The following is a 26,548-nucleotide window of genomic DNA, read 5'->3' on the forward strand; positions in this document are numbered from 1 at the left end:
TAGCCGAGTGTGATGGACTGCACCTATAGTCCCAGCTACTCGGGAGGCTGAGACTGGAGGATTGCTTCAGCCCGGGAGGCAGAGGTTGCAGTGAGAGGTTGCAGTGAGTCATGATCACACCACTGCACTCCAGCCCAGGTGACAGAGCAAGACCCTGTCTCAAAAAAAAAAAAAAAAAATTCTTGACTGAGCATGATGGCTCACGCCTATAATCCCAACACTTTGGAGGCTGAGGCGGGTGGATCACCTGAGGTCAAGAGTTCAAGACCAGCCTGACCAACATGGCGAAACCCTTTCTCTACTAAAAATACAAAAATTAGCCAGGTGGTGGTGGTGGGCGCCTGTAATCCCAGCTGCTCGGGAGGCTGAGACAGGAGAATCGCTTGAACCCAGGAGGCAGAGGTTGCAGTTAGTGGAGATCGTGACACTGCCCTTGGAGACAAAGTGATACTCTATCTCAAAAAAGAAATCTTAGTCCTGAGCTATACAAAAACAGGTAGTACACCAAATTTTGCCCACAGTCCATAGTTGCTAACCCCTGTCTTAGACTATAAGCTGCTTGAGAAAGAAGGCTGTGTTTGAATCTTTGCATCTCTAGTGGCTAGCAAAGCCCAGATAGGCGCTCTGTACAGCAGGTGCTGGTAAGTATTTACAGAAGGATCAGGATGATTTTCCATAGTCCATGTATGTCTTTATGGCCATGATCCATATTTAAAGACAACCAAAGGGAAGCACTGAGACCACATGAAAGTTATCTCCTTCTATAGTGGGAACTTGGCATTTGAAAAATCTTCAGCACCCTTTTCACCTTTACACTGATGAGAACATTTGATTTATTTCTACCAGCCATAGATTTTAATTTGCTATCAGTAACATGTTGCAAGTTTTTATAGTCCTAACTCTAAATTGGTAAGGCCAGTATTTGTGTCATGGACCCTCCATCCATGCTCGATACCTGGTAGCTTTTGCCAAATACAAGGAAATACATCAAGGCATGGCTCTGGTTGTACATCAAACAATCAGTTATCAGAGGTTCACACTCACCATTCCACTGATGCATCGGCCACAGGCGGTTGTTTTAAACTCACCGTGCAGTTCTTTCACTGCACTTGTGGTGTAAAAGCCTTCTGCCAACAGAATGATCCCATACAAGAAGAAAAAGGACGCAATTCCATAGATGACATACTGCATCAGTTGTATCCTACAAAGAGAAGAAGAGATCCCAAACCATTAAATTCACTGCCTGGTAGTGACTACGTTTCTGGACGCTGGAGAGAGGACATGACGGGGATGTTCCTGTGAGCGCATCACTCGCCCCACTGATGGCTTTGATGTACTTGTGCAGCATTCTGGGTGGCATCCCTGCCCATGTCCCAGCAACATGGGCCTTCCTTCCAAGGTGGGAATGATGTTTCCTCTGCTCAGGGCAGCATCCAGTTGTAATCTTTTAATCCTTACCTGAGTCCTGGGCGGCAAGGGTTAGAATCCTCATTTCGCACATAAGTAAAACACAGGTATTGAGGAGTTAAGCTCCTCATCAGAGGATACACAGTTAGTGGCAAAGCCAGCATCTGAACCCTGGTCCATGACAACATGTTCTTTCTGCCCTATCAAAATGCCTCCCAACCAGGCCTAGTGGTTCATGTCACTCTGATAAAACCCCTAAGTAGGCTCTCAGGGCTTCTTTAGGGGGTAATTTGGGGAGATGTTTTTTGCATTGTGACTCCCACCACACAAGTAGTAGTAAGTCGAGTAGGTTTAAGATACAGAAAGTTAATTCACAATGCAGTTTGTCTCACAAAAGCTAACGAAGATGGATGACATGTCCTCAGCCTTCGGCTGCCCATTGGAATCACCTGGGGAGCTTGGAAAATACTGGTACCTGGATCCCGCCCCCAGAGCTTATGTCCTAATTGGTCTGGGGTAAGGTATGGGGATTTTTTTTTAAAGCTGCTCAGAGGTTTGAGAGCCACAGATTGAGATCACTACCTAATTAAATCAATACACCTTTCCCAGGTTCAGTCTTGGTAAACATTTCTTCTTTGCACATAGTTGGCACTCAGTGAGTCCCTTGTCCTGCTTGAGCCCTCCTTATAATCTCCCCAACCTGTGTTCATTTCTTTGGAGGTCATTTGTGAACAGATAAGAAAGAATAAAATTCCCCTAAGGACTGAAGAGTCTCCAACATGACTCCATGACCATTCCATAAAAATTCATTCATGTCTTTTTCAGTCTGGTAAAGAAGTTTCTTATAATCATAAGACACATAAACACTGGAACTTTGAGATTCAAGGGAAGAAAAAGAAACAATGAAGGAAATGGAGAAAGGGGAAGACATGCGAAGGAAATAAGTAGATTGCTGCTGAGCTTGCACAGTTATGAGAATCTATGCATGGGAGTCACTGTGACTCCATTGAGAATGTTTCCAGAAAGAAAGGCAGAGATCTGCTGCTAAACCCCTGGACCTTCCTCTCTTCTGCAATGGAGGATGCCCTGGGATCTGCTCTTCTGCCAGAAGAGTTAACATTAAAATACTGCTCCTGGAGGCTCAGAGTTGGGGTCAGTCCTTAACAGGGCTCCTGCCATTCCAGGGATGGTCACTTCCTAGGAGAAAGCTGGAGGCATCTGTTACTTGGGAACAATACAACTCTGTTGAGACAATCGGCAGCATCACCTATCACCATGTCACAGCCCCCCACGTCCACAGCTACCATGTGTGAAGTGTCCTATGTGCATACCATGCCATTCCCAACATTCCCAAGTAACATTCCACCCTGGGGCCTAAACATCTACCACATTCTAGGCCCTTTCTTTTTCCTTCTCTCATGAACCTTTTTCTATCTGCATAAAGTGAACTTTAAGTAAAAGCATTCATTTTCTGCCAGGAGAGCACACTGTAGTCTTTCTGAAAAACATCATGAGGTGGTTGCATCTTAGATACTTTTTTTTAAAAAACAAAGTATCACTCTGTCACCCAGGCTGGAGTGCAGTGGTGCCATCCTGGTGCACCACAACATCCACCTCCTGGGTTCAAGTAATTCTCCTGCCTCAGCCTCCTAAGTAGCTGGGATTACAGGCACACACCACTATGCCCAGCTAAATTTTTTTTTTTTGTATTTTTAGTAGAGGTGGCATTTCACCATGTTGGCCAGGCTGGTCTTGAACTTCTGACCTCAGGTGATCTGCCTGCCTCAGCCTCCCAAATTGCTGGGATTACAGGCATGAGCCACCAGGCCAGGCCTTAGATACATTTTTAAAGGGAACCGGATACTTACACCTCGCTCAGCAAGGCATGGTCACTGGCGTTGGTGGAGAAGTGTTGCTCAAGAATCGCCACGGTGCCTGCGAGAGCCACATGCCCACAGCCGCAGAACAAGGCCACCCCGGAGAAGCAGAGGATGGTGGCCACCAGGGAGGCGTAGGGGACTCCTCCCAGACACTTGATGCAGCATTCAAAGCAGCCTGGACCCAAAGGAGAGAAAATACAGCCATTATGGGCAAGAACGCCTCTGGTCTTCAAGAATACCACATATTCACAGAGAAGGCTTTAATTATTCCATCTCCCCTCTCATGCTCTATGGTTAATACTTCGACATCCCAAGGGCCAGTGTGGTAGTTACCGTGATCTCACATTCTGCAGTGAGGACCCTGAGGCTCCAAGAGGGAATGTAACTTAATTTGCTCAGAATCTGGAAGGGTAGCGAATGGCAGAGCAGTCAATTGACAAAGAGTTATAAGGTAGTTACAATTCTAGAGCTTCCCTGATTGACTGAGTGGTTGGGGGAGTCCTGCTCAAGTGCCTATGAGAAGCACTCATTCCACCAACACAGTCAAAAGAGGACAGCAGTGAAGCTGCAGCTCTGTGAAGGAAAGCAACAGTCAGGTCGTCTCCAGCCTCACCGTTCTGGGGTTTCAATACGTCTGCTGCTGTAGCAACCAACGGATTTCCCCAAGCCCTGGACCTCCTGGGCAACTGGGAGAATCTGATACAGCAATTATGCCGTCGCCCGGTTCAAACAAATAGCAAGGTGATTGTTTTGGAAAGGTCACAAGTATTTTGGTCCCTAATTCAGTGAAGTACAAGGTCACCAAGAGCCACTCAAATTTCATTCAAGTTGACATCAGAAATTATCTCAAATTTTTAATAAAAATGCTTCCCTCCAGCCCAGTCAGCTCAAGCAATTCATTTACAGTCCTCCTCCTCCCCGGCTTCCACCTTCCCCGACACACACGTTCAGAGTCAGAAACCAGAACTGGTGGGTGATATTTAAGTACCTGAAGGAGAAAAAAGAACAGAAGAAAAAAACAAAACCAAAATGAACATCCATGAAGTGGAATGAAGGAGAGACAGCCGTAACTCACTGTTAATCTTGAAAAGATGAGACTTGTATTCATTTTTAAAATAAACTTTTACTTGAGATGTCCATAAAGACCTGCCCGAGGGGTAGAGCCAGGTGACATTTTCAGTTTGGAGACATTTATGTTTCAGTAAAGGCAGCACGGGCCTCGGGATAATGTCAGTACCTCTCCTAACCTCCCGTCCCTGTTTATATTATCCAGACCCTTAAGTAAATGGCTTGTCGGGGAAATTGAACTTTAAACGCATTATGGTGTTTAACAGCAATCAAGGGCACTTCATTACCTCAGGGCAAGCACATTAAGCCAGACAAAAAAAAAAAAAAATCCCCCAAATGGTCTTCACAGTTAGGTTATGGAATGACAACCCAGCATAAAACACCATAGATGAATGTTTTCATTTTAGTGAGCATTCCTTTTAAAACAGCATTCGCTTAAACCTATGGAAAATGACTATGAAAACTCATTACTAGTTTTCTCTTTAGTTTATTGGAAGACAAAAAATATCAGAGCTTCAGAAAATAAAAAATATCAGGGCTTCATAAGAAAGCTGTGCTTCCTTTCATTTCAAAACATGAGCAGCTGTTTTTAGGAAGACCAACTTCCCTGAAATGGATTGGGGAAACTATATAAAATGGGAACCATCCTGGCTAACATGGTGAAACCCTGTCTCTACTAAAAATACAAAAAATTAGCCGAATTAGCCGGGCATGGTGGCCTGCACCTGTAGTCCCAGCTATTCGGGAGGCTGAGGCAAGGGAATCGCTTGAACCCAGGAGGCAGAGGTTGCAGTGAGCTGAGATCGCGCCACTGAAGTCCAGCCTGGGCGACAGAGCAAGGCTCCTTTTCAAAAAAAAAAAAAAAGGGAACCAGTGCACAATATGGTTCAAGTTCACTAGCAAGTCAGTATCTTAAAGAGCTTCAGACACTTGGAATTTGTGAGCAGAGATGTTAGACCTCAATCTTATTTTGTCACATGACTTTCTGGGGACTGAGGTGAGAGGAATGCAACTCAAAGTCCAAATTCTCTCTAGGTTCCCAAGCTAAGAGAAACTAGAATCCTTGGCCTTGACGTATCTCATTATAAAGAGAAAACAGACATGGGTATTGTATCATTCACAGCCTCCCCACATTCTCAGCTTCTATGATCATGTTAAGAAAAAGATGAATGCCTACTTTCCTGACTAACAAAGTTGTATCTGGTCCTTAAAGGATAAAGATGTAACGCCTTGGGACTGTATGGTCCAAAATGGTAGCCACTAACACATGTAGCTATTTACATTTATTTAAAATTAAATAAAATGAAAAATTCAGGTCCTCTGTTGCACAAATCACATTTCATATGCTCAAAAGTCACATGGACTAGTGGGTACTGTATTGGACAACACAGATATAGGACATTTCATCATCACAGAACACTGCTTTGGAAGACATTTGAATTGTCACATATTTGATTTTCTATAATGTGAGCTGGGTTCTAACTGGATTTTCTGTTGGATTTCATTAATTCAGTACTTTGTGAAGACCTACTGGGTGCCAAGTATACAAATGTGAAATAAGATACCTTTTTGGCTTCAAGATAAATCCAATACTGCAGGCAGACAAGTAACACAATTATTATAGTCCAGCATGATGGGGGTAAAGATACAGACCCCTGCAGAGCCAGTGGAAAGGGAGTGGAGGGAAGGCAGACAGGGAAGGACAGAAGGGCAAATAATTCATACTGGAGGGGTCCTTCTACAGAAAGACCTAGTATCCAGAATACTTAAACAGTTGATGTGGTGACAATGACATATAACCAGATAAAACTGTTCATTAATTCTCTGAATTTATGTGTGTGTATGTATATATATATATATATATATATATATATATATATATATATATAAAATATATATATATTTTTAAACTAAACCCACACCCTTTTTCATCATTTGGAGTTAGAGTTAGGTGTTATGGTGTAGCACACTTGCCCTTTAATGATAGAACTCGTCCTTCCAAATCCACAGTTGCCACTTCAAATAGTCTTTCATCCAAATGGTTAGAGCATTCCAAAGAAATATCACAGCTGCTCCCAGGCTCAAAAAGACAAGTGGGGTTAGAAGAATGATGCTGTTCAATCCCAAATTCAATACTAGATCAAAGCTAAAGTTTCCCTCCAATTTAAATCTCTCAAGGACTCTGTACAGCTCATGCTGTGGATCTAGTTTTATAACAGCAGAGAAAACCAGAAACTCGAGAATTTGGGGGATCACTTCAATGAATCATGCTCTCTCAGCAGATGCCAATGCTCTTATGTTTTCAGCAGATGATTTTATTTGTGGCTGTAGGAACCCTAGCTCCTATAGAACAGAAATCACCATCTTTGCTCCACTGGCACAGATAAAACTCTTATGGACTGTGCCAGCCAACATGACTAGAAGGTAGTGACATAAAATATGGGAAAAGTTTATGGGACATAAGACAGCTAGATGTAGAGCTTATTCTAGCTTAGTTGACCAGTTATCTTCAGGGTTAAGATTGCATGTGTGGTAGATATCCAACCATCTATAAACAGATCACTCTCCACTGTACCTTCTATGTCAGTATAGAAGCCACCTCTGGTCACAGTGTGCATGATATTTTTGAACACTGGGCAATTTAGTCACATATCACGCACTCATCCTGGAGGAACCAAAACTGCTGCAAAAAGTTAGTAAGAAAAAGCTAGATGTGTTTATTTAGGAGCTAGAGGATATAGGTAATATAGGAGCTAGACCACCTAGGGCTTTCCAGGCCACCTTAAGAATTCTGGACTTTATCTTCAAAATCATGGGAAGCCACTGAGTTTTTTTTGTTTTGTTTTGTTTTAAAACAGTCTTGCTCTGTTGCCTAGGTTGGAGTGCAGTGGCACAATCACTGCTCACTGCAGCACTGAAGTCTCTGGCTTAAGCGATCCTCCCACCTCAGCCTCTTAAGTAGCTGGGACCACAGGCCCATGCCACTGCACCCAGCTTATTTTTTATTTTTTATATTTTTTGTAGTGACAGGGTCTCCTTATGTTAGCCAGGCTGTTCTCTAACTCTTGGGCTCAAGTGATCCTCTCGCCTCGGCCTCCCAAAGTGCTGCAATTACAGGTGTGAGCCACCATGCCTGGTCTGCCAGGGAGCATTTTTAAACATGGGAAACAGATTGGGGTTGTGAAAGATCACTCTGGATGATGTGAAGGGATATGTGGATCTGTAGCTGAGAAGAGTTGAACTTGAATGCTGGCAGCTTCTACTGGGCAACAAGGAAAACTATCAGAGGTCAAGAAAAGATACGAGTGGACCATTTGTCAATTCCATGTACTTTGCAAAGTGTGTTCATTGGACCAGCAGTATCAGCTTCAGCAGGGAGGAACCTGTGAGAAATGAAGAATGTTGGGCATGGCCCCAGACTAGATGAGTCAGAATCTGCATTTTAACAAGCCCTCTGGGGTGATTTGTGTGCACATGAAAATTTGACAAGCCCATTTCTAGTCAACAGTGGCATCTTCCCAGTCTCAGGTGTGGCATCCTGAGTCTGTCTGAAGTGCCTGCTTTCATATTCAATGGCGTGTGATGTTTCTTCTCTAAGACGTGGCCCACTGGGTTTGGCCATAACCCTCCAATCACTTGTGAATCAAATGGCAAGTTCCAAGGACTACAGTGAAGAAAAACAAAATGTTCCAAGTTGTTCGACCGTCTTGAAAAGAGTGCAGCTAGAGTGCATTTTTGTGAGCCAAGCAAGAACTATTAACCTTGGAATTTTTCATGCTTTAGTGTCATGCCATAGGCAGGGTCTGAGAAGACAGGAATTGAGTCACCTGAGAAAGCAGATTTCTAAACACACACACTCCTACCCACTGCAGTGCTGGGAGTGCCTGTGCACACAAAGGAGGTAGATCTGGGATTCAGGCTGTCCTTAGTAGTCATAGGCAAGCTGATGTTTTTAAATATAAGGGTGGTGCCAAGTACCAGCAGAACACCATGCTGTTAAAAGTTTACGATAGCTAAGGAAAATCAGTGCTTTTCTTGGATGCTCCTATAAATCCACAGACTGAATTTTCCCAAGCTTCAAACCAGCAATGACAACATTGGGTAACGTGAATGAGAAAAAGCAAGGAAAGCATTTTTTTTGATGACTGTGATATATTCATGTATAAAATAAAAATCAATGCCAGGCTTTTTTTTTTTTTTTTCCTGAGAAAGAGTCTCACTCTGTTGCCCAGGCTGGAGTGAGTGGTGTGATCTCCACTCACTGCAGCCTTAACCTCCTGGGTTCAAGTGATTCTTATGCCTCAGCCTCCCTAGTAGCTGGGATTAGAGGCACGCGCCACTACACCCAGCTAATTTTTTGTATTTTTAGTACAGACGGAGTCTTGCCATGTTGGCCAGGCTAGAATGCCAGGCTTTCTAGCACATTTTAATAGTAATTCTCAATACCTCTCACCAAACCCTAAAAGCCTCTGTTGGGCTCATGTCTTATGCCTTCATTTAGCTGGCCTCTGGATAAAAAGAATTTTAGGTTTTGATTCACACAAAAATTACAGTGTACATTAGCCTAAGACAGTTTAAATATAAGCCATGTAGTAGGGAGGGAAAAAAATACACATCAATGCCTTTAACTCTCAAAGGCTATTTTGTCTCCAGCATCCCTAGAACCTTTTGTGCAGAACAACAGAATAAAACACTTTTTGTCCTCAGGCTTGTGGATGGCCGTTGCCATGGCTGTGAGTTCATAATGGCCAAGTGATTTGCCCAAGTTGTCTGTGATCTTGGCTGCAGATTTAATGCTGGCTCAGACGGAGGGCTGGCAGGAACAAGGGCTCAGATTCTTCCCCAGGGAATGAATGTCACACATACATACACACACACACACACCCCCTCCCAAACACCCCCCCACACACCACACATACACACACACAAAAAAAACCCTTACCTCTCTACATGGGGCCTTCCTTGCTATATTACTGATTCTTAATGAGCCACAAAATTAAAAAGGAAAGATGCAGGAACCAAGCTTTACAACTTTCAAGCAACAAGCAATGGGAAAATGGAGGGAGTGAAAATCCTGAGAAGCAGCAGTGAATGTCAGTGGACAGAAGCTTCCCTGATTCTGAGCTGGCCAAGCAGTTCTCAACAGGGGGTGACTGTGCCCCTCAGGGGACATTTGGCAATATCTGGAGATATTTTTGGTTGCCAAAGCTGGGGGAGAGGGTGCTTCTGGCATCTAGTGAGACCAGGGATGCTGCTCAAAACCCACAGTGCACAGAATATGCTCTTATAACAAAGAATTATCCAGCCCCAAATGTCAATAGCTCCAATGTTGAAATTCTCTGAGGTAGCATAAAAAACATGTATATCGTTTAGACCACTGGTTCCTAATCCAGGCAATTTTGCCACCCAGGGACATTTAGCAGTGTCTGAAGACAGTTTTGGTTGTTACAACTGAGGGTGAGGGGACACTACTGGCATCTAGTGGGTAGAGGCCAGGGATGCTCCCAAACCTCCTATAATACACAGGATAGCCCCCACCCCGAAATAAAGAATGATCACACCCAAAATGCCAATAGTGCTATAAACCAAAAATAACTCTGGGCCAGGCAGAGTGGCTCACACCTGTAATCCCAGCACTTTGGGAGGGCAGGGCAGGCGGATCACAAGGTCAGGAGATCGAGACCATCCCGGCCAACATGGTGAAACCCCCATCTCTACTAAAAACACAAAAATTAGCTGAGTGTGGTGGCGCATGCCTGTAATCCCAGCTACTTGGGAGGCTGAGACAGGAGAATCGCTTGAACCAGGGAGTTGGAGGTTTCAGTGAGCTGAGATTGTGCCACTGCACTCCAACCTGGCGACACAGTGAGACTCCGTTTCAAAAAAAAAAAAAAAAATCTAAGCACCACCCCCCTCCCCACCCAACCATCTGAATAGATTTCTGCTCTCTGCCAAGGGGATTCCAAAGTGAACCTGAAAAAACTGGTTCGGGCCATGAATGGAGGGGAGATTCAAACATACCTCATTATACCCTCCACCCTTCTGGAATTCAGGAAAAGCTAACCAGCATTAACATCAACAGACCTTAAATCTAGTAAGAGACATTTACAATCTATTCTCTCTGAAACCTGCTACCTGGAGGCTTCATCTACAGGATAAAACTTTGGTCTCCATAACCACTTATCATCATAACTCAGACATTCCTTTCTATGGATTCCAGGTCTTTACATAATTTTTAAATCTTCCTATAACCTGCAAGCCACCCTCTGACCCCCTTTGAGTTGTCCTGCCTTTCCAGATTGAACCAATGTACATCTCACAGGTATTGACGGATGTCTCATGTCTCCCTAAAAGGTATAAAAGTAAGCTGTGCCTCATCCACCTTAGGTACATGTTATTAGGATCTCCTGAGGCTGTTTCAAAGGCCTGTTCCTAACCTTGCTAAAATTAACTTTCTAAATTGATTGAGACCTATCTCAGATAGTTTTGGGTTCACAGTGCCAAGAGTGAGAAACCCTGCTCTCAGGTTACAATATATAATTCTGGTCTCAGACATTTGGTGACACTGCCAAATTCTAAAATCTTAAAAAGAAATGCTTAAAAGAAAATTAACTTTCTTGGAATACATCATAGAGCAGAGGTTCTCCATTTTTCCTGCACATCGGAATAATCTGGGGAGCATCTGAAAATCCTGATGCACCAGCTTCATCCCAGACCAATTATATCAGAATTTATCGGGGATGGGACTCAGGAATTACAGGGTTAGGGCTTGCTTTTTTGAAGCTCCCCTGGTAATTTCAATGAGCACTCAAGTGTTATATAGCACAGGTCAGCCAACTGTGGCCCACCAGCTAAATCTGGCTCTCCTCATGGCCTGCAAACTCAGAATGAATTTGACATGATTCTAAGTGGTTACATTTTTTACTGCTTAGAATATATTTAAAAACTTATTTTGTGACACATGAAGGGCACATAAAATTCAAATTTCTGTGTCTATAAAGTTGTACTGGTACACAGCCACGCTCATTCATTTATATATGGTCTATGGCTACTTTCAAGCTACAAAGGCAGGGTTGAGGCATTGCCACAGGTATTTACTATGTGGCCCTTTAAAGGAAAGTTTTGCAGACCTCTGTTTAACAGCAGTGGTTGTCTCTCTTTTTTTTTTTTTTTTCTTTCCCAGATACAGTCTCACTCTATTACCCAGGCTGGAGTGCAGCAGTGCAATCTCAGCTCTCTGTAACTTCTGCCTCCTGGGCTCAAGCCATCCTCCCACCTCAGCCTCCCAAACAGCTGGGACTACAGGAAAACTTTAACCTGCATATAAATCTCCTGGGGACCTCATTAAAACACAGATTCTGTTCAGGCAGGTCTGGAAAGGACATTGAGCTCCCAAGTGATTCTAACCTGCCTGCCCACCAGTCTCACTCTGAGCCAGGAGTGGGCTCTCAAAGACTGTGTGCAGCCCCGGAAGACCTCAAGATCCTTGCAGGAGGACTGTGAAGCCAAAACTCTTTTTATAATAGCACCAAGATGTTATTTACTTTTTTCACTGCTTGATATTTGCACAGTAAAACTGCTGATGCCTGAGCGCGAATCAGGCAGTGGCCCCATAGTGTACTTAGCAGGAACACATTCCTCACCACCACGCGCTCGCAAGCAAAAAAATTAAAGTAAAAAGCCAGTTTCACTTCCAAATGTCCTCGATGCAATAAGAATTATTAATTTGATAAATCTCAACCCCCGAGTATGTGTCTTTTGAACAGTTTGTTTAATGAAATGAGTGAGAGGATGCAGAAAGCCCTTCTGCTGCAAACCAGCATGTGATGGTGGGCTGGAGGAAACATTCTTATGTAATTGAGTTATGAGCCAAACTTGCACCTTTCTGGGGCAAACACCCCCTTTCTTGAAAGAATGCCTGACAAGCTATAGTTTTTTAGACTTAAGTATGTGGCAGAAACTTTCTCAAAAATGAACCACTTGTCACTTCAAAGAAAACAACTGATAGTATCTGTTGCCAATCAATTTTGGAAAACTTGTACCTGCCACAGTGAGACTGACAGCTTCCCAATACTTAACCAGACTTCTTGATGAAATCGGTGGTGATATTAACAAATGAAATTTTTTTGATATGGTTTAATGAAATGTGTCAATGTCTGGAAGATCTGTACAACTCAGAGAACCAATATTTTCCAAATAGCCAAGGGAAAATAATTCTTGAATATAAGAGCCAATCAAAGTGCAAGATCAAGCAATGAATTTTAGTGGAACAGAGTACAAAAAGATCGTCAATATGGTTTCAGATTCCACATTACAAGTAGTCTTTAAGAAACCACTACCTGCTGAATTTTGGTGTAGTATCAAGGAAGAATTTCATAATTATCTGCAAAGGTCATTAAAACACTCCTCCATTCTCCAAGCTGTGAGAAATCGAGTTTTCTTCATATACTTCAACCAAACCAAGATACCCCAAGATGCCTCTGAATGAATGCAGAGGCAGATGTAAGAGTCTAGCTGTCTAATATTAAGCCAGATATTAAACAGATTTGCAAAAACGTAAAACAGTCCTATTCCTCACACTAAAATATTCTTTTTGAAAATCGTTATCTTTCCTAAACATTACTTAGGTTGACATATAATGGATTTGCTATTATTTTAAATGACTAAGTTTATTATTAAGTAATAAAGGTATCAGTTTTTTGTTTTTGTTTTTTTTTTTTAAAGATGGAATCTTGCTCCATCTTAAAAAACTCCAAGGCTGGAGTGCAGTGGCACAATCTCAGCTCACTGCAACCTCCGCCTTCCGGGTTCAAGTGATTCTCCCGCCTCAGCCTCCCAAGTACCTGGAATTACAGGCACATGCCACCATGCCTGGCTTGCTTGCTTGCTTATTTATTTATTTATTTATTTATTTTGAGATGGAGTTTCGCTCATCTCAAAATGTTGCCCAGGCTGGAGTGCAATGGTGCCATCTCGGCTCACTGCAACCTCAGCCTCCCGGGTTCAAGCAATTCTCCTGCCTCAGCCTCCCAAGTAGCTGGGATTACAGACACGCACCACCATGCAGGCTAATTTTGCATTTTGAGTAGAGATGGGGTTTCTCCATGTTGGTTAGGCTGGTCTCGAACTCCTGACCTCAGGTGATCCGCCCACCTCAGCCTCTCAAAGTGCTGAGATTACACGTGTCAGCCACTGCACCCGGCAGGCCTGGCCAATTTTTGTATTTTCAGCAGAGATAGGGTTTCGCCATGTTGGCCAGGCTGGTTTCAAACTCCCGACCTCAGGTGATCTGCCCACCTCAGCCTCCCAAAGTGCTGGGATTACAGGCATGAGCCACTGTGCCCAGCCCTCAGTTCTAGCTTCTAATATAGAAAATATTTATAGGCACAACTCAGAAGAGCAAAGGCTTTTTGGGGTCTTCAAGTGTTTCTAAGCACGTAAAGGTACCTAACACCCAAAAAGTTCTGTGAACCACTAATATAGTGCATTAAAAAGATATGAAGTCAATTGACAGGGGCTTCCTGTCCAAGAGCAAAGTGTGAAATCAAATATAGGTTGCTTCTCAGTTCTCTCGTCTTTCATGCAGTCCTAGACATAAAAGTTCAACTACATAATGATAAGAATGTGGAAACTATTTCTAATGATAGAAAGGAAATCACTTTTTGGCAGGTCCTTTTAGAAGCTTGTCCTAAAATCTATTTAGTAAGGGATTTTCATTTTTGTGAAACCACTATGAAAGTCTTAAAATAGATGAGCCCTTAAAATAGATGAGTCTCTAATATTTGCCATATGGTACCAGCAGTAGAAGATAAGCAAGTCAATAAAAGCAATGATACGCTTACATGGCTGGGAATAAAAATATCCGACAACCAGATACTTATTAGTCTCTTCCTTTGCCTTTTGTGGGAATTGGCTTTGGTTTTCCCAAAGGCTTTTAGCCTGGTGAAGTGGGACAGCAAGGAACCATGGAGATCAATGGAGAGTGGGGGAAGCCAGTTCTAAGTCCAGATGACACCGATTTTAAGAGCACAGCGATCTGGAGGCTACTCCAGACATTTGAGAAGAATTTAATATCTGCAGTTTTGAGCTTTAGCAGCAGTCAGTTTCCTTGACCATCTGGGCGACAGTGTCTCTACTTTCCTGGATTCTATTCCATTCCATGAGTGTCTGCCCAATCCCTGCCATGTGTAAGCCACTGTGGTGGTGGCTGCAAGTGTGCCCTCCTGGCTTTGATCCTTGTGGATGGGGTGAGGGGGTGGTAAGACACACAGACACATAAGGTATCACTAAAGTGGAATAAAGAGAGTGCTGATATAGGGACATAGGGACATGGGGGAGTAAGGTAGGGACAGATCTCCTTGGTTAGTGTGGATTGCTAAGGGAAAGGTTTATGGATGGCAGGAGGTGAAGAGGCCTTGAAGAACAGAAGAATTCCATGAAAAGCACAAGGGAAGGAGAGCAGGGCCAATGTGGTGTGGGAGATGTGGGGAGAGTTCAGGGTATAGCCAAGTTTATCAAGGACACCAGGGTAATGGTGGGGAGAAGTCAGGAAGGTAGGACCCCCACTGCCTGGCCCAAGGAAGATGTCCAAGCCAGCCTCAAGCCTCTGTGCTTCACTTTGCAGCAAAGGGAAGAGAGGGAAGCTTGTGAGCAGGCGAGAGATGTGATTCGGGATGTGCTTTTAAGAGATGAATCTGGCACTTGTGTGTGGGCTGGATTGGAGTCGGTGCAAGCTAAACTCTTCAGTGGTAGGCGGTGGCAGAATGGGTCTTCTGAGGTTTATTCATGGGGGCAGGACGTCTTCAGTATAAGCAGGAAGGATAAAAATTGGACAAAGCTGTGGAGCTATTAAGCAATCAACGTCATGCAACATTTTCTATTCGGGTGAGAAAGGGTAAGAGAATTTATGTGAACAAATCTTCACGAGGGCCATTCTAGAAAATGCAAACTCATCCACAGAGAAGGAGAGCAGATCAGTAGTTGCTTGGGGAGAGTGGGAGCATAGGAAGGGTGGAAAGAGTGGGGAATAGCGGCCACATCGCCATCCTGCTTGTGGTGCTGCTTTCACGAGCACACACGTATGTCAAGGCTTGTCAGACACTTTAAAGAGATGCACCATATGCATGTCAACTATACCACAAGAAAGTGTTTTCAAAAGACCTGTTTGTGAAGTTCAATTTCTACAAAACACACTAAAAGGTTGTGAACCCCTTTGGGAAACTAAGGACTGGTGGTGAAAGGCAAGAGCCACACTAACCTGGGTGATGGGAACCCTCCAGGCAGAGCAGAGGCATCCTCTGGGCAGAGGGTGAGGACAGCAAGGGTCAGGGAGGCCTTAGGGCCTTTACTAGACAAGCAGAGGGTAGGAGGCTACAGTGAGGGGAAAGGAAGATAAAGGGCGCCTGAGGAAGACATACCTGTTCCTCTAACCACAATAACACACTCGTATGCCCTGCATACATCTCTATATGCATAGGGTGTTTATAGCACATGCTATATGCAAACACACACGTGTATGGCATATGTTGCATAAATAAATATATGTAGGTTTAAATATATTGGTTTATGCACTGTGTGCCTTTTAAAAGAATGAATTTCTCTTCAGGAAACACCAATACACAGATTGTATATAATATTCCAGACTTATCAAGCTATCCATGCCTGCAATAAGCTTAACATCCGGGACAAAGCAACCCCATGGACTTCTACTGCTTCACTTGGAACCAATTTCCTGACTCAAAGCATAGGACCTAGCCCAGGGGTTCTCAACTCTTCGTACTATTGGCATGGGCCATCCTTTGTTGGGGGAGGGGCAGTCCTGTGCACTGTAGGATGCTTAGCAGCATCCCTAACCTCTACCACTAGATACCTGAAAGGCATCTCCTGAAAGGCAGAAACTCCCCTGGATTGGGCAACACTGGTCTACCACAGTGGTTCTCAACCTTCGCTGCACAGGGGATCACCTGGTGGGGGAGCTTTCAAGAACACTGATGCCTGGGCCCCACCCTCAAGATTCTGAATGACTTGGTCTGGATGTGGCTTCGGGATTTTAAAAGACCTCCCCTCCCTTCCAGGGTTCTACTGTGAAGCTCAGGCTGATAGCTTCTTATTCAAGAAAACCATCCCAAAAAGTTAACCCTATTTACATGCAGATGATTCTAGAAACCTCAATTAGCCAACCTAGTCTTTTTTTATTTTTATTTTTTTATTATTATTATTTTTTGAGACAGAGTCATGCTCTGTTGTCCAGGCTGGAGTGCAGTGGCGCAATCTCTGCTTACTGCAACCTCCACCTCCTGGGTTCAAGTGATTCTCCTGTCTCAGCCTCCCAAGTAGCTTGGACTACAGGCACCCACCAATATTCCCGGCTAATTTTTGTATTTTATTTTATTTATTTATTTTTTTAGTAGAGATGGGGTTTCACCATGTTGGCCAGACTGGTCTCAAACTTCTGACCACGAGTAGCCAATCTAATCTTAACTTACTTAACAAATACACACTGAGCTCCTATGCAACTCTCAGAGTGCAAGGTCTTGACCAGCCTGGCCCAGGAAATGAGCCATGTACACAATGGACACTAAAATTAGACAATTTCATACAGAGTCACACATCGTGAGTGCTAAACATAAGGTGATCATCATTCAACACTATGAACGAGTGCTTTCTTGGTCCCAGGTCCCAAGCCAGGCCAAAGCAGGGAGCAAGGCATGAAGACCTCTGCTCACAGAGAGCTTAGAGTCTAGTGCCTCAGAAAGGCCATCAAACACCTGCCAGGTACTCATTTAACCTAGTGATACATTCTCTGAGAGGTGAGGCTTTGGGAAAGTGAATAGGTTATGATCATTAAGGAGATGGAGGATGCATATGAACTGTGAAATGTTTATACAGCCTGTGGCAGGCAGCTAAGACACCCTCAATGATCCCCACAAATCTACATTCATGGCCTTGTGTAATTCCCTCCCCTGAATGTGGGCTGGACCTAGTGGCTCACTTCTTAGGACTAGAATATGGCAAAAGTGATGGGATATCACTTCCCTGATTAGGTTTCAAAAGACTGACTTCTGTCCTGTTAGCATTGTCTCTCTGGCTGGCACATTCTCTTACTGCTCACTTGCTCTCTCTCTCTGATGAAGTCATCTGCTAGGTCATGAAGTAGCTATGGAGAGCCCACACATGGCAAAAATCAAGGGAGGTTTTAGGCCAACAGCTTGTGAGGAACTGAGGCCCTCAGTCCAAGAGGCCTCAAGTAACCAAGTCCTGCCAATAGCCATGTGAATGAGCTTGGAAGTGGATCCTTCCCCAGTTAGGACTTCAGATGAGACTGCAATCTCATTAGAGTTTCTGAGACAGCTAAGCTCAGCACAGACTCTTGACCTATGGAAGCCGAGATAATATATGTTTTTGTTTCTAGCCACTATGTTTTGGAGGAATTTGTTATGCAACAGTTGATAACTAACACACAGCCTGAGCTCTGATGTTTCCCTACAGCTTTACAATAGAATGTTTTTGCATTGGCTCTTATACACAAAGATATAGTGGCAATAGCAAAACATTACTTCAAGAGGAATTCACTTCAAATTCAATAGTACTCTCTGTTACAGATGTGGAAATTTGATTTTGAGCACTTAACTGTAAATACACATACAGGTTGAACACAGATATACACAGGTTGAACTGAAATGATACTTTACCAAAGATGTTATAATGAGGGTTTATGGCCTTCTATGTATATAGCAGTGGTGGTCAAACTTTACTGTGCATTAGAATTGCCTGGGGGGGCTTCTTAAAATGGGCCAAATTTCTGGGACCCATTGCAGATAGGGTAGCTGGGAATCTGATTTTTCTTTTTAAGAGATTGGGTCTTGCTATATTGCCCAGGCTGAACTCGAACTTCTGGGCTCAAGTGATCCTCCTGCCTTAGCCTCCCAAGTAGCTGGGACTACAGATGTGTGCCACCATGCCCATATGAAATCTAAATTTTTAACCAGCATTCTTAGGGATTCTGATTCAGGGCACTGGAACCTCATACTTTGAAAAAAAAAATTAAAGAAACGATCCCCAACACTACATTTAATAAACCACAAATGTCTTTTCTATACACAGAAAATAAAACTTGCTAAAGTGCACTGAATAGAACACTAGATGAAAGTAGCTCACAATATCCACTTAACGGGACTTGGTTTATTATGGGAAAACTCAGAAAAGGACCTGAAAGAGGCCAGAGTGGCTGAGCTTCTAGAAAGTGCCAAGAAATTCTCTGAAAAAGGGCTGAGCCTTAGTTGACAGCCTGTGAGCAGGGAGTCCCTATTCCCCACAGAGAGCAAGGATTCTGGGGCCTGGAGGGCAGAGGATGAGGGATGTTTGATGCAGAAGATTTTAGGAAACTGAGTGCCGAGCAAAGTTTTTAGGTGTTGCCTAACATCAGTAGATAGAGTATTGCATTTTGGCACACTTTGCAAATTCTAAGTCAAGGATTGGCAATTGTTTTCTGTAAAGGACCAGATGGCAAATATTTTTGCCTTTGCAGGGTGTACAGTTGCAGCTTCTCAACTCTGCTAGTGGAGTACGAAAGCAGCCACAGACAATCAAATGGGCCTCGCTGATTCCAATAACAGTTTCTTTACAAAAACAGTGGGTGGCATCACCAGCCTGGTCTGTCAAATCCTCACAGGAATCTCGATTTATTGCCACTGGGAAACAGCACATGAATGTAAACAAGGTTTTCTCAAGACACAGGAAGGCTTGTTTCGATCCCATTACCTCTCCTACCAGCCTGACATTTCATCCCTAGATAGTCCTTGGTGGTGAAAGCATTGTTCATGGAAGTCTCCAGAAACTACAAGCATGATGATCTTCAGAGAAAGATTTGTCCCACCTAAATGACTCTGACACCCAGAGCATTCCGTTTAGTACAAAAGCCAATTCATATAAGCTTTTCATAGACGTGGACGCATTCAGGGGGTGGGGATGTGGCTTATTTGGGAGTGAACTTCGGCACCCAAAAGGACACAGCCTGGGGAGGTGGGAAGACCCAAGTGGCTGACTTCAGCTACTCCCCAGCTACTTCAGAGTAATTCCAGTTACCTCTAAGGGTGGCAAAAGATTTCAAAGCAAAATTAATTTTAATGGACTCTAGTTAGATTTATATGAAAACATGTAATTTCAAAGGCAGCAAATAACAGATGGCACTACTTCTCAAAGACCGAGAAGTACTCAGTCTTGAATAATCCAAGTCAGTGTCCCCAAAATCAGACATGTCTGACAGAAAGCCTCAGATCAACACTCAATACTCATTGATCTGCTTTCTCTGTCTGCCTACTCTAAGATGAGAAGCAAACATAAGACCAAAAGACAAAGGGAGCTGATATGTCACAGACACAGTAAGCCATTGTTACATAATCAGGTGCTAATCACAGACTAACAATATAGCACATAAACAATGGAACATTCATAAACAATCAAGAAATTATTTATATCGATATATATTTGTTTATAGTTATATATAAATTATTTTATGTGTATATATAGTCGTGATATATACACACACACACACACACACACACACATATAATCACGACTGCCATAGCAGTCAGTAAATAAAGTATAAAATCATTAACTGCTGTATATAGCACTTTTCTGGTGAAAACTGCAGGTGCTTTGAAAATGAAAGAATTGATACATCTCAAAAAAAGGCAAAGTACTCTAAAAATCTCAGGGACCTTACAGCATGAGCCTGAGCTACAATGCGCTTCCACTGTGTTCACCATTTACCTCCATGTAACCAGAAACATTTTGAGTAACTGAAAGGCATCAGACAGACTGAGAGCGTCCACTGGCTTAGGCTGGATAAGCTAAGAAAGCTTCTGCAACCAGCCTCTGGGGATAGAATGACACCACCAGCAGAACCCACATGGCACGACCAGACTGTCAGTTATGGTAGACACCCAACTATGGCCAGAGGTACAATGGTACACGCAGAAGGATTAAGGGTTTTTGTTCCCTCTTAAAATACATTTCAAGTGGTTTGGGAGAAGACCTCAAACTTAGTGGCCTTACACCTTAGGTTAGGAAAGAGTGACACTAAAGAACAATGACAAAAATCCAGTAGCATTTCCCAGGACTTATAGCTACAGGTGTTCCTCTACAAAGCAGATCGGTGAGAGAGAAGTCCCAGGCTCAGCCTAGAAGGGGGCCAAGGGATAAAGTCTGCAGTTCCCAGGAGTCAGCCTGTGGTTACATCTGGGCAGACACAGTGCAACATGAGTGAACAGCAGTGCTGGACTCTCCCTGTCAGTCTGCTACCCTGCCCTCCACCCGCCAAACCCCGTGGTGACTCAGGAATCCGTTCTCTGTGGTGCAAATCACAACACTTGGGCTTCTTGCTAAATACCAACACTCCCCAGGGCCCTCCTCTCCCAGCATCCTCTGTGACAGTCCCTATGTAGAGGGTGTGCTCTTTATCCTGACTTCTGGAATTACCTGTGGCCATCTTAACTGAAACATCAGAGCAATTTGGATTTGAGAGGGAGGAAACTGGTGATATGTGAAGTGGGTGGTTATTCTACTCCTTCCTTGTGAGACTGAATTCTGAATTACAGATTTAACTGTATATAAAGAACCACTTTTAGTCCACCAAGAATGGCAGCCTATATTTAGTCACGGCATCTTGCATGTCATTGGATTATATTAAAGAGGGAGATAAGAGACATTTGAGAATTTCTCCCAAGCTTCCATCAACTGCTTTCTCCTCTGGCCCTCACTTTGCCACAAAGAAACAAACCTTTCTCACCTTCACTGCCCCTTCCCCAAGCTCCCTCATGAGACAAGCAGGTAAGAGAAGCAAGCTCACTGTTTTTCAAACCAGCCAGGACTCAGCAAATTAATGACTGCCTTGGCATTGCTTAGACATGCCTCTCCCTAAATAGAAAGGGAAAGAACAAAGGATGAATACCTTTAGCAATTCTTTATCTTTTCCAAAGATGAAGATTTCTAGATCTCTTGAGGGTAAATTCACATAATCAATTCCTTCCTGTCTTCTCCCTTCTTGCTCTTGGACCTTGCTCTGAATTAGTGCTTCTCAAGCTTTAACATGCACAGGAACCACCTGGAAGTCTTATGAAAATGCAGATTCTGATTTAGTGGGGCTGGTTGGGGCCTGGGACTCTGCATTTCTAACAAGCTCCCGGAAGTGTCGATTCTGCTGGTCCACAGCCTGCACTTGGAATAGAGGATCTAGAGTTTCTTAGGCTATCCTCTGGAGCCTGTATAACACAATCTACAACAGCCTGGAAGTACTCCCTCCATGTTAAGCACAATATTCCATTGACTGGAGACTCAGCATGAACTACTCCCTGCTTCATCGCTTGCCTGCATCTCAGACCACCACCTCAGGCCAGGCCCCTAGGGCAGCATCACGAGGGATAGCCCATGTGGCCATACATCCTTTCATCTCCTGAAGGCAGAAAAGATGTAGACACTACATGTCCAAAGCAGCTAAAAATTGAAAAGGAAAAAGAGACAACGAAAGAATAACTATCCAACTCCTAAAGATGGAATTCTACTGGGAAGTAGTAGCAAGAAAAAGAAAACCATGAAAAGGATCCTGGAACCATCCCGGAACCACCATGACCTTTCCAACAGGGAATAAGGAAGTTCCTGGATAAGGGCAGTCTCCGCTACAGTAACTGCATGAGTGGGAGAGGCATTTTCCTTTGGCAAAAATTTCCTGGTCAGCCTTTATCAAAACCTCTTTTTCCCCATGGAAAAAGGCTGACAACTCTGCAAAAAATTAAAAAAAAAAAAAAAGCCATATGGAATTCCCTATTTTTTGCCTCATACCATCTGGTTGGGGTTGGAAATCTAAGTATAGAATGGCAACGGCATTGATTTAGGAGCCAACAAAATCTGTAAGTGTCTGGGAAGGCAATGGCATGGCTGGAGTGGGTCCCTTCACTCTGTGGCCTGCACTGTAGGCCTTACAATATCACACATAAGGTCTCTGCAGACAGCTCCAGACACAAGCAGTCCCCGTGGAGACATCTTTTTTCCAATTATTTCCATCAATGCACACAAAAGGTTAAAACTATGTGTAGGTGGAGATTGTTTCAGGATCTGGGAAGATAATTCTTTAAATCAAATTCAGTGATTTTGTTTCTCCCCCTCGGGCAAGAACCTGCTAGTTCATGGAATTCTCACTTGCAGTAGTATCACCAGCAACCTGATACTATTAGACTTTCACAATCTTTCATCGTATCATTCTGGAATTCCAAAAAACTTGAAAAGTAATGTTTTTGTTTTTCTCCCCTAACTCATCTGGCAGCAAAACCTGTTCTGATCTCATCTTCCTTGGTGCCAAAATCTCACCTGAATGGACAAGGAGTTGTTTATAGTGTTGGGCTCTCCAGAAAGATTAATGAATTAGATTTGCAGAGACACTGAGCAGCGGCATCATGCAGTACATGATGTACGCACTGTGTTATCTTTTGGAAACCCCAATTCTTTGGAATTCTGAAAGAAATCAGTTTCAGAAAAAAAGAAAATGGAGCCTCGTATGTTTCTTCTCAGCTGCCACTGCTGCTACGAACACCCAGATTCTGGTGTTTCACTGTAGGATCAAAAAGCACACAAATCTTATTGCAATGCTTTTACAGGGAACTGCTCAACAAGTGGAGAAAACTCTTCAGAAGCAATTGATAGAGGTTTTTTTACTCCCCCCAACAAGATACTGTGTTTATTCTTTACCAGTTTAATGAACTAAAATACAGGAAAGAATAAGTATTTTTCTGGGTTTCCAGTTGGCCTGATGTCATTCAACACTCTTAAAATGAAGACTCTTAAAGACTCTCAAGATGAAGAGGGACTCTTCCCTCAAGCAGTAGTTTCTGATAACTTGAGGGCTTCTTGTCCTTTCCCCACTCTCCACCCTTGAATTATGCACATCTCATGGCTTTTTTTGCTGCTTTTTTAAAAAGCAGCTTTATTGAGATACAATTTATATTCTATAAAATTCACCTGTTTTAAGTGTACAATTCAATGATTTTGAGTAAATGCACAGAGTTGTGTGACCATCACCACAATCTAATTTTAGAACATTTTCATCACACCAAAAATGATCCCTTGTGCCCATCTGTAGTTGCTCCCCAATCCTCCCTTCTCTGAGCCTCTGGCGACCACTAATCTACTTCTTATCTCACCAGTTCTGTACATTTAACATAAACAGAGTGGTAGAACATTTGGTCTCTTGTGTCTGGCTTCTTTCACTTAGCATGATATTTTTGAGGTTCGTCCATGTTGTAACATGCACCAATATTTCATTTCTTTTTATTGCTGAATAGTAGCTATTGTATGGATATATCATGTCTAATGACGTTTTTTAAAATCAAGATTCCAGAACCCTCCATATTCTTTATAGGATCTATGAGAATGGATGGCTGATGTCACCTCGTGCTCACCCTATTTAGCCAGCGCTGTACAGGCACACACAGAACCAGCACCTGATAGCCATAGGACAGATGAAGGAATGCGTAACCCAAGACAGAACTAAATCCAAAGTCAGATTTCGTTTTAATTAACCTGACACCACAATTTAGATTTTAAAGGAAAAACTTGTATTAATCATGGATTTTATGACTTTGTAATTCAATGAGCAACTTACATTGTACCTTGGGATTGCCCTTTCTGGAGCTGTACATGCTACGTTTACTCCTGAAGAAGTTAGCAAGCATTTGGAAGAAATGTTATGGATTGATGCAAAATCACAGAAATACTTTAAACCTGTTACTGTGTTTATCCGACCTACCACCTGCCCTTTATGTTTGCATTTTATGTAGTTTGAACTACGGTTGTACACTGGCAAAATCAGTGAGTTTTTAGCTAACTGAGCTGGGTATTATGACTTGTGTTGGCTTTGGGAACGTGGGAGGTTGGATATTCATACTGCTTTGCCTTTTGCCCCTTCTAGATCCCCAAACCAGCTGTTGCACACCTCACCCAGATCCAGCACCTAGCAGTTCTGAATGGCCAATGTTCCTCACGAGCAAGGAAAATGGAAACTGTACCCACTGAACCTACCTGATGGGAATCGGGTACACGGTTATCCAATCCTACTTTCACAGCTTTGATTTCTCTTTCTCAAAGGCAATGACTGATGTGAGAGGGTGGTGCAGAGCAGCAGGGCTGGGAAGACATTTGGGGACACTCACGGTACTCTCAGAGCCAAGGCTCCTTGAAGGCCCTGGCCCAGTTCTTGGCCACATGGGGGATGTGGGTGGCCCCCCTCCCCCATTATTGGTTCAGGCATTGGAAATTTCATGGTTAACCAAAGGCATATCTCACTATACATTGTTCCCTTTGAGAAGAAGAGGTGATTGAAGGTGAAGAAAGAGGGAAGAGGGAAGAAAGGGAAGAAGGAGAAGAAAGTGGAGAAAGATGGGGTGGAATGGAGAGGGAGAGAGAAAAAGAAAGATGATTAAAAAATGTTTATAGGGTGAATTCCACCCACGCCCGTGTGAACAAATTAATGCACCAAGCAAAACATAAAATATCACCAAGCTGCAAGAGCCATTACAAATAATATTAAAGATAACAGTTGACTTGCTATTAGAATTCACCCCAAGGCTGTATTTACCTGGACTGCTCAAGGGGCTAGCCCTGTCCCCCAGGGTTGGCACGGGATGGTACTGGTGGTTCTTTGAGCCTGGGTACATCCAGTGGTACCTGCCAATTTCCATTTCAGCTCTGCTGTTCACTGCCAATTTCAGGTGGCAAAGAGTCAGTGTCTCTATCTCCAGCAAAGATTCTATATCAGCATTTTTATTTATTCTTTACCATAGAAAGGAAATGGGGAGTTTAAAAAATACGCTTTTGAAATGCAACCCTTCAGTACCAGCATGATCCATTGAGAATGTCCTCCATTTCTAAATTGAAGTTTATGTAAATCACCAAAATGATCTTTATTTTCTACATCTTCCCCCACCCCCACCATATCCCGCTTCTTAAAACGCTCATTTGGGAAAGATACTATTTATAGTGAAAATTTGGCTTCTCACAATAATATTTTTCTTTCTGTTTCCTTTTCAGACCAACAGAGCACTAACAGAGCACTATAATTATTGCCAGCTGCACTCGCGAAGGTGAACGCAGGCTCCCTTTCTGTACGAGTATCCAGTTCTAGTCCAGAAAACCCGGCAAACAACCCAATGGTCTGCTGAATCTTGGATGAAATGCTTGTCTTCCCATTGACGTCTGCAGTATTGTCTGTCACCTCATCTTAAACTCAGAACGTCTGAGCCTAGAATGTTCTGGATTAAATCCTGTTCCAGTTATCTCCCATGTGCTATACAGAAAGGGCTACTGGTCTTGGGCTCGAACCACTGCTTAATTACACACATGGTGACAGCTGGCACTCCCTGAGGACTCAGGTCTCTATCTGGTAATATGATACAATACTTCCCACTTCTTAGGGGACTGCAAAGAAAAATACCTACCAATTTCCCTAGCACAGAGTAGGCGTCTCGTAAAAGTTACTTGAATTACAATCTTGAAATCTCAAAGAGATCATAAGGTTGCTATGGCTAGTTTATCTCTGAGAATCCCATAAAACCTAATAAGGGGTTACATCTTCTGGGGCACCACAAATATTTAAGGATTAAAAAAAAAAGATTGTGCCATTGATGTGGGTAATGATTCCATCAGAAGATCAGGTCACAATGCACCATCTGGCAGCTCGGGTCTCTGAGGAGAAGAACCTAGTAAAGCCACAGTGTGAGGCAAGCAAAACCTCACAAAGCCTTTATAAAATCCCAACTCCACTCTCCACAATCTCTGAAAACGTGTAAGGTTATTTCAGGTTTGGAAGCAGAAACATGCTTTTCTAGAGTGTTTCAGAAAAAATCTTTTTGACTTCGAGGTAAGGCATACATAACTTACTTAAAACCGGGGTGGGGAGGTGCAGAAAAGATGCTGGGATAAGATCAGAACTGCACAATGAAACTACTTTTGCTACTGCTATTTTTGTGGTCAATAATGATGATGGCAGCTAAAATTTATGGAATGATTACAATGTACTTATTCACCGCACTCAGCACGTGGTACGTATTACATTTGCCACAACCAACCTCTGAAATAGGTACTATTATTATTCCATTTTTACAAGGGAACAACCCGAGGGCAAGGAGAAGGTAATGATCACTTGC

General features: G+C 43.1%; 1 protein-coding gene across 12 annotated transcripts in view; it reads right to left on the minus strand.

The window, feature by feature from the left end:
• The window catches only part of GPM6B (glycoprotein M6B), a 170,431-nt gene that overhangs the window by 12,993 nt on the left and 130,890 nt on the right, over nt 1–26,548 (minus strand). For 6 of the 12 annotated variants that reach the window (XR_012430389.1, XR_006695561.3, XM_015443357.4 and 3 more), the window contains exons 2-4: nt 24,982–25,101; nt 3,276–3,462; nt 1,045–1,201 (exon numbers count right to left, since the gene is read on the minus strand). Coding sequence is in view for 8 of the 12 variants with exons in the window: in XM_015443357.4 (XP_015298843.1) it covers nt 1,045–1,201; nt 3,276–3,462; nt 24,982–25,101 (464 nt within the window). In the remaining 4 variants the exon portion in view is untranslated. The remainder of the gene's footprint in view (nt 1–1,044; nt 1,202–3,275; nt 3,463–24,981; nt 25,102–26,548) is intronic. The other 6 variants (XR_012430391.1, XR_012430390.1, XM_005592999.5 and 3 more) reach the window with 1 other exon arrangement.

This window comes from Macaca fascicularis, chromosome X (genome assembly GCF_037993035.2).
Source record: "Macaca fascicularis isolate 582-1 chromosome X, T2T-MFA8v1.1".
NCBI classification, from domain to species: Eukaryota; Metazoa; Chordata; class Mammalia; order Primates; family Cercopithecidae; genus Macaca; species Macaca fascicularis.